Source organism: Balaenoptera physalus (assembly GCF_965194825.1).
Source record: "Balaenoptera physalus genome assembly, chromosome: 21".
NCBI classification, from domain to species: Eukaryota; Metazoa; Chordata; class Mammalia; order Artiodactyla; family Balaenopteridae; genus Balaenoptera; species Balaenoptera physalus.
Genome location: NC_138902.1, coordinates 31,008,161 through 31,023,832, shown reverse-complemented (window position 1 = coordinate 31,023,832; position 15,672 = coordinate 31,008,161). Strand labels below are relative to the sequence as shown.

Genomic DNA, 15,672 nt, shown 5'->3' with positions numbered 1-15,672 from the left:
GTAATATCATATACTATAGCTGAGCTTTATATATGATGTTAATTCACACTTAATAACGTTGACTATCAATCTAGAGTTTATGACAGATGAGGATTGGTTGAAAAATAATTTGGGGCTTATTTATGGTTTTGAGATTAGTAAAGCTGAGGTCTTCAAAGTTAAATTATTAAGTTTTTATTGAGAGTGGAGAATGTCTTCTGTTATTATAGTTTATCTTTTTCCACCTTTTCACACTTTTGAGAGGTTTGAATTATTATTTTTATATTTATTTTATTTATTTATTTTTGGCTGCATTGGGTCTTCATTGCTGTGTGTGGGCTTTCTCTAGTTGTGGTGAGCGGGGGCTACTCTTTGCTGTGGTGCGCGGGCTTCGCATTGCGGTGGCTTCTCGTTGCAGAGCACGTGCTCTAGGCGCGCGGGCTTCAGTAGTTGTGGCACGTGAGCTCAGTAGTTGTGGCACGTGAGCTTCAGTAGTTGTGGCACGTGGGCTTCAGTAGTTGTGGCTTGTGGGCTCTAGAGCACAGGCTCAGTAGTTGTGGCGCACAGGCTTAGTTGCTCCGTGGCATGTGGGATCTTCCCGGACCAGGGCTTGAACCTGTGTCCCCTGCATGGGCAGGAGGATTCTTAACCACTGTGCCAGATGGGAAGCCCCTATTTATTTTTATTATTACTACTTTTAAAATTTATTTTTGTATTTATTTTTGGCTGTGGTGGGTCTAAGTTTCTGTGCGAGGGCTTTCTCTAGTTGTGGCAAGTGGGGGCTACTCTTCATCGCGGTGCGCGGGCCTCTCACTATCGCGGCCTCTCTTGTTGCGGAGCACAGGCTCCAGACGCGCAGGCTCAGTAGTTGTGGCTCACGGGCCTAGTTGCTCCGCGGCATGTGGGATCTTCCCAGACCAGGGCTCGAACCCGTGTCCCCTGCATTGGCAGGCAGATTCTCAACCACTGCGCCAGATGGGAAGCCCCTATTTATTTTTATTATTACTACTTTTTCTTGGGTTTCTTTTTTTCTTCTTAGATATAAATTCAGACGTGCATTTTTTGGGTCACTACTTCATTTCTTTTTCATGTAATATATGTATTTTATCCTTTAAATAACTGTTTTGTATTTTTCAGCCTCCCCCACCCTCTGGAACTAATATAATATTGTAAATCAACTATACTTAAATAAAAAATAAATAATTTTGAAAAAACAAAGATTCTATTTGTTGTTATAGTTAACTGAATTAATGTAAACTCTTCTAACTTCCTAGAGATTATTAAGTTTTGTTTAGAGCATTTAAAATAGGCATAAAAATTAAAAATATTATCTCAAAATCTGTGACTTTGAAAACTAGGGGAAATTAGATTACAAAATAAGAAAAAAAATTTTTTTCTTACCAAAGTTAGGCAAGTCAGTTCCATTGCATATATTTTGCTCCCCTTTTAATAATATTTTATAAATTATGGTAAAATATGTATAACACAAAATTTGCTATTTTAACTTGCTCCTTTTTGTTTTTGTGGTTAAACTGTATTTAAGATGTGGATTAGGAAGTTACTATGGAACAATAGGTAGACCAGTCCCATTTTTCAGTGCACAATCAAAACCCAAAGAAAAATATGAGCCACCTGGAAAGAATTTGTACACAAACCCAGGAAAGAAAGGAACTGGATATGGGTAAGATATTTTTAATACTTTTGTATCATTTGTTTTGAATTAAAAAAAAATTTAATTTCTGAACCCTGAAGTCATTATCATTATTATTTTCCTTCTTTAGCTATGCAAACGTTACCATAGGTAAGCAGTTTTCACACTCTGCTGATTTCTATGATGCAGCAAAACTAAATGACAAGGTAAAAGAATCTATTTTAACTTTTTCCAACCTTTCTCTTATTTAGTTGACTTAGAGAATTCACTTGTGATCTAATTAAGGTTTGTTTTGTTTTATCTATTTGTATTTCTTGGGCAATGGCAGATTGATGTTTATGAATTGTGATAATTTTACCTTTCTGATATTAGATTCCCAGAATGAGCTTTAACCCCTGCTATAGTTTACCACATCTATCCTGTATCTCTCCAAACCAGCTGTGAGACTTCTGTTAACTTGGCCTGATCAACTATGCTCTATTTTGATTAGAAGAGTCCTAAAAGTATCCTGGTCCTTAGCCGTGTTCCCACCACACCCTAATATATTGTGCCTAAAAAAGTAGTGGTAGTACTTTTGGGCTGATCAGGCCATTATGGTGAATGAATGGGATGGAGGAGTGATGGGGAGAAGGGAGGAAGCGGAGTAGAGAATGAAAACCTACAGGAGAGAAAGTGAAAGGATGGGAGAAAACGACTCACTTTATTACATGGCAGAAATAAAAACTGAGATGTACTGGCATAAGCCTCTTACACTCACTTTATACAATATTTGACTTACAGTGAAGCATATTCACATTTGTGGAGAATGCCTACATATGAAGGAATAGAGGAACCTGTAGAAATTTTGGAACCATATCAACATAATTTAACAATATTGATATAATTTAAAGAAAGCTGGTAGTAATGGAAAGTCAAGTTCATTTGGATGTTAAGAAACAGAAATTAAATGGCAACTATTTTATAAGTTTTTAAATTTTTGTTTTTTTAGGCATGCAGTCTTCAATAATTTTGGCTGTGGTGATTTTAAGTGGCAGTGAGATAAAAGGGTAGTAGCCAGTTTTGCAAATGGACATGTCCAAACCCAGGAAAAGTTTTCTATTAAATTGGGCAGAAACTTTGGTCATTTGAAAATAGGCATCTCTTGTTTCTATGCATGGATTGTTCACTTTATATAAAATTCTGTGTAAACTACTTTTTATATAGAATAGGAATAATAATACATAATATTCTATAGGAAAAATAATACATAATTTATAAATGCATACAAGGCAATTTTATCAATGGCTCAGTAATTAGTCTTTCATCCAAAGTATATGCGTATAAGATACTTTTCTCTCTTTAGAGTTCTTACTTTTAGAACTTATTATTTATAAGTCAGAAATTTTATGTCCCTGGATTTCCTAAAATAATATTGTAATATAAAAATGTTGTAATATAAAAAGTAAGTATTCCTTATTCTTAGAAGTAAAAGCTGACATTTTTTTGAAGGCCTATCATATGCCAGGTACTTTGAACACATAATCTCATTTAATCTTTACAACAGCATTAAGGGTGTGGGGAATATTATCATCATTATTTACAGTTAAAGAAAATGTGACACTAAAAAAGTAAGTAACTTTCCCAGTGTCCCTGAGAAATGCTAAAAAGCAGGAAGGAGTTAGGGTTTGAACTAGAGACTGACTTTTTTTTACTGCCGTATATCACCCAGATAGTTGATATAGATTTGTTCAAGTGATAAAAAAATCTCTATACATCAAATAAATTTATATCCAAAATGAACAATCATAGCTGTGCTTGTTCATAAGTAAGCATATCTTTTGTATCATAAAAATAGAACATAACAAAGGAATGTTTCAAAAAAGTGAACCCAGCAGTATATATTAAAAAATCTACATGCTTATATTAAAATTTAAAGGTATATTAACTCTACATTACTTCCAGTTTGAGTAATTTTTGCTATATAATTTCAAACTCTTTAATTTACAGAAAGAGAATGAAGAACACCATCGTTTACTTAAAGGGACACCTTTCAAATTAAATCTTTACCCAAGGGAATATTTTGATACCAATCCTTATTTGTTTGAGAAACCTTTACCACCAATTAAAAAAGCAGAGAAGAAAGAAGCACTTGCAAACCCTTTTAAGCCCTCTTCTCCTGGTAAAAAGGTAAGTTAAAAATTTTAGAATGAAAAACTATTAAGCATTATAAAGAAACATTGCCTCTTGCTGTCATATTATTTTATTACCCATGTAAATAATAAACTTTTGTTTATATTCATGCCATGAATCATGAAACTTGTTTTTATGAAATTATGAAAAGTCATAAAACTGGATAGCATAGGGAATAATGAAGCTCTTATAATGAAATAATTATTAACCATTTCATAACCATTTCAAAAGTATTTTACTTTACAATGAATTTTCTAAGTGCCTCTCTAGATTTAGGCATAGTTTTTCTCAAAACCATAAAAAGTCAGATAATCTTTAGTTTTTGAAGTGGTGATTAAAATGAACTGTCTCCCTTCTGCTGAGGTTTACAAGTGTGAATAAAAATGAAAATGCTTCTAACAGTAAACCTTAGTTTATACTTTCGTTTTTCTTCTGTGAATTGCCTGTTAATTTTCCTTGCGAATGTTCTATTAGGATATTTGTTTTTTTGATACTGATTTGTAAGATCTTTTCATATATTAAGGATATTGTTTTATCATTTGTGTTGAAAATAATTTTTCTAGTCTGGTGAATCTTTGACTTTGGTTATAGTATTTTGTGCTATTCAGAAATTTAATAATTTGATGTAGTCAAATTTATCAGTCCTTTGTGCTGAGCTTATGTCATTCTCAGAATGACTTTCCTTCCCAGCAGTATTAGAAAAATATGCATTCCTGATTTCTTTTACTGAAATGTATTTTGATGTAAAGAGCAAGGTAAGGATCCAGCTTTTATCTTTTTCAAAATTCAGTTTTAAGGGCAGAAGGAAGCTTTGTGGGGAGGACACGTTCTGTGCCTTGACTGTCGTTGTGGTTTCAAGCGTGTATACATCTGTCCAAGCTCATAGAATTGTAAACTTAAAATGGGTGCAGTTTATTATACTTAAATTAGATTTATGTAAAACTGATTGTGAAAAAATTCAGTTGTTCCTGATCTCATCAATAGGATAATTAGCACCCCTGCTTTGAAATGCCACCCTTATCAAATCAAAATTCCCATTTTTTAGTTTTTTTTTCCCCTGAATTTTCATGCAATTTGATTGATGTTTATTTCTACCAGTACCAAACTACTTTTAATTATTTTTGCATTTTAATATTGGGTGGGTCTAGTCTCTTCTTACTCTTTAAAAAAGTTATATGGCTGTTTTCCAATATTTATTATTTAGAACTTTGGAATTATTTTGTAAAGTGCTGGGGGAAAAAAGACCTTAGGTATTTTGCTCTAAAATTAAATCTTTAGATTTTTGCTTGTATTAGCATATTTATATTTTGAATCTTCTGACCTAGAATTAACCTACTTACAAAAACCTTTATTTGTCTTGTAGATTTTAATATTTTACTTCACGCAGATTTTTCTATCTTATATTTATTCCTACTTACTTTAAGGTCCTGGTCAATGCTTTTTTCTCCCATCAATCCCCTTATATTATTTGTTCTTATTAAAACATTTGATTTTTTAAAATAACTGGCCACTTCATTAAAGTTTCTTATGTTCTAATGGGTATTCTGTTGATTCTCTTTGGATCTTTAGACATATGATTATATATCTGCAAATAATTTTGGTCCTTCCTTTCTAATATTTATATCTCTTATGTCATGCTCATTCCAATATTTGGATATGATATGGGGATCATGGGAACTCCTCCAGTGTTCATTTTTATAGATGCCAAAAATAAGACTAAATCAAGAATGTATGTAGAATTATACTGAATATTTTGGTGTAATCTGTTTAGACCATCTTTTTTTTCTCCATTGACTTGTTATGAGTAACAGTAATAGATTTCTTGGAATGATTCCCACTTGACTGTGTTGTATTAATCTTTAAGTGTAACACTGTGTTTTATTTGTTAACATTAAGTATTTTCACATCAATAATTTTAAGGGTTGTGACTGGTCTGTACTTTTATTTTTATATGCCTTGTTCTATTTGGCATAAGTAGATGCTAGCATCTTAAAATAATCGGGAGATTTCCTTCTTTTTCTATGTTCTGTAAGAGTTTAATAGCACCAGAAATATCTGTTCCTTGAAAGCCAGAAAGAATTCTCATAGGAAATGTTCTGAGCTTAATTTCTTGCATGATGCCCATCTGTTTTCTGTAGGTGGTCTCTCTCTTTTTGAGTCACTTTTGACAATATTTTCTTGGAAAACCATTCATTTCATTCATATTTTCAAATTTAGTAACATAGAGGTGTACAAAAATACTATCTTACAGTTTTTGCTATTCCATATATGTACAGGTTTCTTCCACCCATTTCTCAATCTTAATTATAATATAGACTTACCTATTTATTTTTTAAGTATCATCTGGTGAATTGGTTTATTTACCATGTATATTTTTACATTTTCAATTCATCTGTTTTGCTTTTACATTAATTAATTAATTAATTTTATTTTCTTAAGATTCCTTATTATTTGTTGCTCTTAAAAATAATCCATGTGCCTCTATCTGGAAAACTTGAAAAATTACAACCATATCTTTCCAACGAATCAAGCTTTCATGTATATCTGACTTAGACACTGTCAGAGAAAGGATGCCTAATTAAATGGGTCATTGTGATTGTATAGAGTTTTCTTGGTGACCATATATAATATAATGATAAAAATCCCGTTAGTAAGTCAGTTTAAAAGGTCAAAGCAAATGTTTGTTTGTTTTGTGTATAGCTCAAAAAATATTTTGATTGACTTCTCTTAATAGATTACAAGAAAAGTACAGTGTATGGTACAGTATCCATGGGGGATTGGTTTCAGGACACCCCTCCCCCACTCTCAGGATACCAAAATTTGAGGATGCTCAGGTCCCTTATATAAAATGGCATAGTATTTGCATGTAACCTTTGCATATCCTCCTGTGTACTTTAAATCATCTTTAGATTACTTATAATATCTAATACAATGTAAATGCTATGTAAAGCACATGTCAAGTTCAAATTTTTCTCTTTGGAACTTTCTGGAGTTCTTTTTCTTTAAATATTTTCGATCTGAGGTTGGTTGAATCTGAGGATGCAGTACTTGTGGATACGGAGGACTGACTGTGGATTACATTTTCCTCTCTCTTTTGCTATGTGCTCTTCCTTTATTTTTATCAAAAAAAATTTTTTTATTTTTAGTATCTTCCCCATCATTTACTGACATTTAGTGAACTCATGTCGTGCCAGGCTCCCTGTTGGACAAACCTTACCCTTGGCCTCTTCTCTCATCTTCTGGTTCTGAGCCCTAACTCCTTTCTCTATCAGAATACGTTGGACCTAGGTCTCATTCCCTCAGTAATGGGCTCACCTCCTGTGTAGATGATAGCCTGATCTGATAAATTCTCACTAAAATATTAACTGTTGGCAACAGTTTAGAATATTACCTTCTTATAAATATTTGCATTTTAATAGAGAACTTTTGGAATTACAGTGTCTTAACCCCATAGAATTGGTGGTAGGGAGACGCTTTGGTGGTATTTGAATTAAACAGTACAGACAATTTTCTTTAAATGTAAAACCAACTCCATGTACAATACACAAATATGTATGAACTTCTTCAAATCTAATTTTGTTAGAAGCATTTTTACAAAACCACATTAAATTGTCTCATTTTTATTTGTAGGCTGGTGGAATGAAGGCAGGAACATTTGATTCTTACCCTTCACATTCTGCTGACCCTTATGGGGTTAAATTGACAAGCCATATTTCCAGAAAAGGTGCTAAGGTTTTCCATCCACCAGGTGGACCAAAAAGCAGACCAACTGAAAGTATAATGACTTTGAATGTCAAAAGGTAGTAATGTTACATTTAGCCCATAAACCAAGACAAATTATTTTCAGCTTTTAGATTTCTTCAAAATAATATCTTTTATTTATACATACTTTAAAAAATTACAAATTTGGGTGACTTTAGAAATCTCAGCTTCGTTCTTATACCTGCCCTCCTCTGTAGAAGTTCTTTCCCATCTTCTGAAATTCCCAATTCAAAAAGCTTAATTTTTCTGTAACAAACTATTCTGTTAATAATTTTTAAAGCAAATCTATATAGTACCTTATTTCGAGTCATTTGAGACTTTAGATATATACAGTTCAGTTAGCAGTACATGTTAACATTGTCTGTTTCTCAGTCTTTTGACCCTTGCTAAATTATTATCTCTATGTGGGCCCCAGGCTCTCAGTAATTGTTTGGAATCCTAATGACACTTATTCTGTTCTTAACTTTCAAATAACCTATGAAAGCAGGAAATATTCCGATTAATTAAAAATGCTTCGAGGAAAAGTATATGTATATTATTAATGTATCATGGAACTTCAATTTTACCTAGATTTTGAGCACTCTCAAAACTGAAAAGAAGTTCTTAGAAGTTCAGAGTGTAATTTAGAATAGGACAATCCATCATTCTTTTGGTGTGTGCGCAAGATCATAAATAACTGAAGAATTGATTTGATTACCTTTCCACCTATTCATTGGAAAACTTTTAATGCCAATTTAACTAACTTACATATTTCTGACTTCAGTGTAATCATACAATGGATTAGGTAAAGGACATCAAATTCACATTCTTTCCTTTTGTAAAAACAGTAGTACATCTTCATCACTTGTGGACAGTGATTGTAATGCCAACATCATTATTATATCACCAAAGTGAGACCTGCCCTTCATGATTTGTGTAATTTGACTGTTGTCTATAGGAATAATATTCTTTGAGGGCTAGTTGGTAGATGATCGGTCTGGGAAACAAAGATATGGAGCCTTTTTTCCATGTGTTTGGACCTTTATCCTTTGGCAAGTTACCTATCAGTACTCTGGCCAACTTTAGTTATACAATAGAACTGACAGTAAAATTGGAATTTTCCTCACAACACTCACCCTCAAATAGATGGAATTTTTTTGGTGCAGGGTGGTTTCAGGTTTTCTGGCTATCCAGAGGACAGATCCAAGAAAGCTCTATGATGCCCTAGCATATATGTTTAGAGCAGAGTAAAGAAAAAAGTAACTGATTGTTCTTCTGGAAAATCAGAAGTTTATCTTCTGTTGAGTAAATTTGAGTTTATTCAGTCCCTCTTTTTTTACATGATCACAAATATTATCCTAAATCAAGTTTTAGCTTCTTCTATCCTAATTTTAAAACTAATAAACCTTTGGGCAATAGCATTTAAAATTGGTATCATAAACCAGTTATTCCCTCTTAAATTACATTTTAAAAGTATATCTGACATATAAAGTGAAGCTTTTTATTTGGTGAGAAAATTTGGTTTCGGATTGGTAATTTTTTATTGCAAAATGTTTTTACAAGAATAAACAGATATATTACCTGCACCTATAAAATTAAATGTGCATTTATTTTCCAATTTTAGGGCACTAAATATGAAGAACTACAAGACTGCTTCAGTACAGTCCTATTAGCATCTGGAAGACAAATAGCTGTATAGGTCCCGACTACCAAAAATTCATTATCAAGTGCTCATTATTTGAAAAAATATAAGATATTGTGGAACAAATAGCTCAAGCATTTAAAAGAAATTTAGGGCTGTGACTCTAATACTCTTCCATCTTTTAGTACTATTACATAATAAATAAATAGTATTTGTTAATAATTTCACATATGCTTGCTGATCTGTGTTTAGATCTGGGTTTCTGAGGAGATGTTTAGGAATGTTTAGAAATGTTATAAAACCTTGAAGTGTAGTCTGTCATTTGAAATATTTTGCTCCTAATGTTAAAAAATTGCAGGGTTGGAGGGTAGGGGTGGAAATGGGGGCTGGAGGGGTAGAACATGCACAGTGAATTCTTAATTTGCTCTTCCTTCTTGGAGGTATTTGAAGGTTGAGTTGATAGTTATCCCAGGGTCACAGCCCGTTAAAGCATTCTTAACATCAAAGAGAAGTATTGATCCAGTCATATTGCATAGATTCATGTATACACACATGATATAGTGAGGCAGATAGCTCAATTTATGTGGTATTGTGCCTTCTATTTGTGGCCTATGTAGAGCATCAGATCAGCCAATGGCACCCTCAGGATGAGGAGGGGAAGGGAGAGTGGGGATGTACTTTAAGTTCAGTATATTACGAACAATGGCCAGGTTTCAAGACAGGTGCAGTTGGCCTTTGGTGTCCTCTCATGCTCCTCGGTAGCTGCTCAGAGCTGCCTCTCTCGTACCTGCCTCTCTGGGTCTTACCCTCTCCTTCCCAAGTTCTCTCTTCACTCGTCCTACCACTTAAAAAATATCTGTTCTTAAAAGATATGACTTAAATACATTACTGTAATTCATAGTGAGGTCTCTCTCAATAGTCGTCATTCAGTTGGGGCGGGGTGGCAGTGGTATTTAAAAAGAGAAATTTACAATATCTATTATTATAATGTATTGCGGGAATTATTTTTGATGCGTGGTTTTTTCTTAGTACTTGTCTCTCTGCCACTCTAGACCTGTCAGAGCTGAAAACCAGAATACATAGGGGTGGCAGTAGTCTCCTTCTGGACCCACTTTTTTTTTCAGTGGGGGGAAACCATGTCAATCCAGATCCACATCTGGCTTTTAAAGGGATTGCAGATGGTACAGAGAATTTTTAATGTTGTCAAAAATCTATTTTTATTTCCATGCCTCATACTGTTTACTTTTTTCTAAAAGAAAATATTTTTTTAAAAGATTTTTTAAAAAGACTTAAAAAGTTTTCTAAAATATTTAAAAATTTTGTTTCCTATCCAAAGGACAGTGTAGAATGAAGATCTTGAAGACATTGTTAGGGGTATAATGAGACTCAAAGGGGAATACATTTGTCTTCAGAATAGCAAAGGTTTTGCCAGGTGGACAAAACTGAATAAAAACTCATTTAGTTGCATATAGATAAATGTTACCAAACAAGCCTTATAAGTATATGCATTATTTTGAGGAAGAGGTTTATATATTCAGATTGTATTAAAATCTAAATAATTGCTCATTTTCACCTCTGCCTTTTGTTAGCTATTTATTTTATTAATGTGCCTCTCATAACAATGCACACTTCATATAATTAATTCATAGATGCGAATACTCATCTAATGCCTCCTGAAGGGTGTAAGAAGCAGTGTGACAGTTGACAGAGCTTATCTAGAGTTTACATAAATATATTGTGTCAAATAGAGAAACCAGTAATAGGAATAGCGAAGCCTATAGAAAAGTTAAGATTTTTGAAATGATCAGAAATAGAGGAACACACACATACAAATTTGATTTGAGGGGCACAAACTATTTACGATGCCCATTGTTTTCTTACAACTAGTGTCTCTCTCTCCTTTTAGTTTTGAAAATATAACAATACAACATTAGGTGGTTTCCTGTGAAACAACTTTTTCCCCCAGAGTCAGTTGTGAAGAGTTAACGTTAATGGACACTGGTGTCCTGTCTCTTGACAACTCAGGCATCTAGTTATCTACTGCCCATTAGGATGCCTGTATGACTTGAGTGGTTTTCTGCATCCACCATCAGAGAATAATGGAAGCAATAATATGCTTGCTTAGTAGTTGTTAATCTCTGTTATGAACCATCCAACCACACCTATTTAAGGCTCAAAGTTGAAACGAAGATTAAGGATGTTAACCTGATCATGGAAGAAATGCTTAACTTTGAGAGAGACTTAGATCAATAAGAAGCTCCAACAGGAACTGGAGGGAATGTTAAGCAGTAGCATAGTGTATTTTTGGAAACCTTACCCTGCTTCTTCAGAGATTGCTTGCTCCTTTTGTATGTTAATATTGTGGACTGTGTATTAATAATAAGCCAGGCTCAACCTATGACTAGCTGGGTAAATTGGAGCAATTTAATTAAGCTTTAAACCATATCTACAGCTTACAACATTATCCTGAATCAGAGTTCTATTTATAACTGCCTACAAGACATCTTTTTTCTTTTTAAAATGATCTCCTAGAGAGCTCAAATGTAATGCTTCCAAAATGAAATCTATCATTTTTACCTCTTAAATTAGCTCCTCATTAATTATTCCCTCTCTCGGTAAATTGTGCTTCCAAATATCATGTAACTTAAAACAAATCTTGAAATTATTTAGAAATCATCTCCCTTTACCATCCAATCCACTACTTCACTAAGTTAAAAACCCTTTAGTGGATTCCCATTATCCTTAAGATAAAGGCAAAATCTATATCAGGGTTAAAAGGCTCTTCGAGACTTGACTCATTTCTTTTCCTTTATTTCTTGTTACTCTTTGCTCTTTTCATTCTACCTAGGGTAGATTTATTTCACTTTTTATAATGACAGACATGCTGTCCCTTGCCTGGGAGGGATTTATCCACTTTCTATAGCTTGGACCTTTTCCCACCATCCATCATCTTCTTACCTTACTAACTCCAATTTGTAGACTTTCGGATCTCTTCTAAAAATGTTTCTTCCTTATGTAAGGCCTTCCTGATCTTTGAGATGAGGTTAGGTCCCCTTGTTAAGTATTCAAATAACACCTTCTAACTTCATGTTTATAATATTTATTAGCCTGTATCTTCTGTGATATCATAAGTACTGTAAAACCATATCTATTTTGTTTATGGTTATTAGCACCTAGCATAGCGCTTGACACTTTTTGTAGGCAGTCAGTAAATATTTGTTGATTGAATGAATGAGTATACTATGGTGGCCATATTTAATCATCTTTCCCCTTCACCTTGAATTATTTGTAATTCCTTGCAAGTGACATGTTGTTCTGAGCTATTATGATGGCTCCCATGCTTTTCCTTTCCTGGAATACCCTATGCCTTTCATTGTCTTGCTAACTTCCCAATTATTACTCAAAACTGAGATCAATACATAATAAAAAACGAAGGCTACATAAACAAGACGAGAAGACAACCCTCAGAATGGGAGAAAATATTTGCAAATGAAGCAACTGACAAAGGATTCATCTCCAAAATTTACAAGCAGCTCATGCAGCTCAATATCAAAAAAACAAACAACCCAATCCAAAAATGGGCAGAAGACCTAAATAGACATTTCTCCAAAGAAGATATACAGATTGCCAACAAACACATGAAAGAATGCTCAACATCATTAATCATTAGAGAAATGCAAATCAAAACTACAATGAGATATCATCTCACACTGTTCAGAATGGCCATCACCAAAAAATCTACAAACAATAAATGCTGGAGAGGGTGTGGTGAAAAGGGAACCCTCTTGCACTGTTGGTGGGAATGTAAACTGATACAGCCACTATGGAGAACAGTATGGAGGTTCCTTAAAAAACTAAAAATAGAACTACCATACGACCCAGCAATCCCACTACTGGGCATATACCGTGAGAGAACCATCATTCAAAAAGTGTCATGTACCAAAATGTTCATTGCAACTCTATTTACAATAGCCAGGACATGGAATCAACCTAAGTGTCCATCAACAGATGAATGGCTAAAGAAGATGTGGCACATATATACAATGGAATATTACTCAGCCATAAAAAGAAATGAAACTGAGTTATTTGTAGTGAGGTGGATGGACCTAGAGTCTGTCATACACAGTGAAGTAAGTCAGAAAGAGAAAAACAAATACCGTATGCTAACACATATATATGGAATCTAAAAAAAAAAAAAAAGGTCATGAAGAACCTAGGGGCAAGACGGGAATAAAGACACAGACCTACTAGAGAATGGACTTGAGGATACGGGGAGGGGGAAGGGTAAGCTGGGACGAAGTGAGAGAGTGGCATGGACATATATACACTACCAAACGTAAAATAGATAGCTAGTGGGAAGCAGCTGCATAGCACAGGGAGATCAGCTTGCTGCTTTGTGACCACCTAGAGGGGTGGGATAGGGAGGGTGGGAGGGAGGGAGACGAAAGAGGGAAGAGATATGGGGATATATGTATATGTATAGCTGATTCACTTTGTTATAAAGCAGAAAACTAACACACCATTGTAAAGCAATTATACTCCAATAAAGATGTTTAAAAAAAAACAAACACCAAAGCTAAAGAATTAATCAGACGGAAAATTGACAGGCTTACACGCTGATGTTAATATTTGAAAAAGATTGAAAATCAAATAAAATAATTCAAAGAGAGAGAAAAACAACCAATTGAAAAGTAGATCTGAAAAACTTAAAATTGTTTTTTTGAAAAGCAGCCTAGAAAAAAAAGAGAGGTGAGAGAGAATACAAACTATACTCTGAGTAAGGAATAGATTTAACCACAGATGTAGCAACAGTTAAAACATGTACAATTCCATGTCAAATACATTTGAAAATGAAATGTTACCAGAAGTAATTCAACAAGAACTGAAAACATGAATGGACCAATAAGGGTAGAAAAAATGGAAATAATAGTTAAACTTAGTAGCCAAAAGGTACTGTGTCTAGATTATTAAGGAGCTAAATCCTATCAAATCTTCAAAACAGAGAAATCTTTTGTTATTTAAATTGTTTTGATCATAGAAAAATATGAAAAGAGTTTTGATTTATGAGGATAGCATTACTGGACAAGGATAACATAAATAGGAAAATAATATTTCTAACTCATTAAAAAAAATCCTAAATCAAATACAAGCCAATGGAATCCACATTTTAAATGAACATAAAATGATTTATTATTCTATGACTGCTAAAATAGCTTGACATGAGTGAATCTATTATTATAATAAAGTTCTTCAATATACTGAAATGAAAAAAATACATGTTCCCCTAATAGATGCTAAAAAGCCATTTGATAAAATTAAATACTCTTTCCACTTAAAACCTCTTAGGATGTGATGATTAGGAAGAACCTTCCTTACTTTCTAAAGTATATCTATCACAATGATAACAGACATTAAGCTTGAGCCATAAACAAGACAAACACTGCCCTGGAAAATATATTAATATAAATATATTAATGCAGGAAGACAAGAAAAAATCCCAAGAGGAAATAAATATTAGAAAAAGACAATATTATTGCTTGCAGGTGATATATAGTTATTTACCTACAATGTAAAAAGAATCTATTGAAAGATATTTGAACTAATAAAATTGTACAATAAACAGATGTATATAATGATGTGCAAAAAAGATAGTTTTTTTCCATATGTCCATTAGGAAATGTGAAAACTATTCTATTTACAATAGGAAAAAAACTATGGAAACTTAGGATTAAAATGAAGATATAAAAGGAGGCCGGAGCAATAGACCATGCTCCAGGGAGACTAAATATTGTAAACTTGCTGTTTATCTTTAATATATCAATAAATTTAATGCAATTTAATAAAAATCCCTACAGAATAAAAACAATAAAACTTGACTAGCTAATTTTAAATTTTATTTTGAAGACAAAACATTAAAGTATGTCATGAATATTTGAAAGAGGATGTTTGTTCTAAGCAAAAATATACTAAGAAGCTATTTATACTATAATCAAAAACAGTAATGTATTAGGGGCTTCCAATTAAAATTGGCAGGCAGAACACACTTATTTGCTGGCTCTCCTCTGACCCTAATAACACAACAGTAAAATAATGAGTCCAGAAAAATGACTCATAAGGGGATCATCAGAGAATAAGGAGTTTCAAAAAAATTCTGTAGACAAAAAAAGTAAGAATAGAGCCAAAAATGTTTAATTAAAAGTGTGTTCAGGGGCTTCCCTGGTGGCGCAGTGGTTGAGAATCTGCCTGCCAATGCAGGGGACACGGGTTCGAGCCCTGGTCTGGGAAGATCCCACATGCCACGGAGCAACTGGGCCCGTGAGCCACAATTACTGAGCCTGCGTGTCTGGAGCCTGTGCTCCGCAACAAGAGAGGCCGCGATGGTGAGAGGCCCGCGCACCGCCATGAAGAGTGGTCCCCACTTGCCGCAACTAGAGAAAGCCCTCGCACAGAAACGAAGACAACACAGTCATAAATAAATAAATAAATAAAT

The 15,672-nt window shown here is 33.7% G+C and overlaps 1 protein-coding gene across 12 annotated transcripts in view; it reads left to right on the top strand.

The window, feature by feature from the left end:
- CFAP96 (cilia and flagella associated protein 96) overlaps nucleotides 1–15,672 on the top strand; it is a 183,967-nt gene that overhangs the window by 4,760 nt on the left and 163,535 nt on the right. For 6 of the 12 annotated variants that reach the window (XR_014258391.1, XR_014258392.1, XR_014258393.1 and 3 more), the window contains exons 3-5: nucleotides 1,523–1,660; nucleotides 1,761–1,836; nucleotides 3,617–3,796. Coding sequence is in view for 9 of the 12 variants with exons in the window: in XM_082444853.1 (XP_082300979.1) it covers nucleotides 1,523–1,660; nucleotides 1,761–1,836; nucleotides 3,617–3,796 (394 nt within the window). In the remaining 3 variants the exon portion in view is untranslated. Of the gene's footprint in view, nucleotides 1–1,522; nucleotides 1,661–1,760; nucleotides 1,837–3,616; nucleotides 3,797–7,429; nucleotides 7,600–9,164; nucleotides 9,414–15,672 lie in introns of those variants that run through there. The other 6 variants (XM_082444851.1, XM_082444848.1, XM_082444850.1 and 3 more) reach the window with 2 other exon arrangements.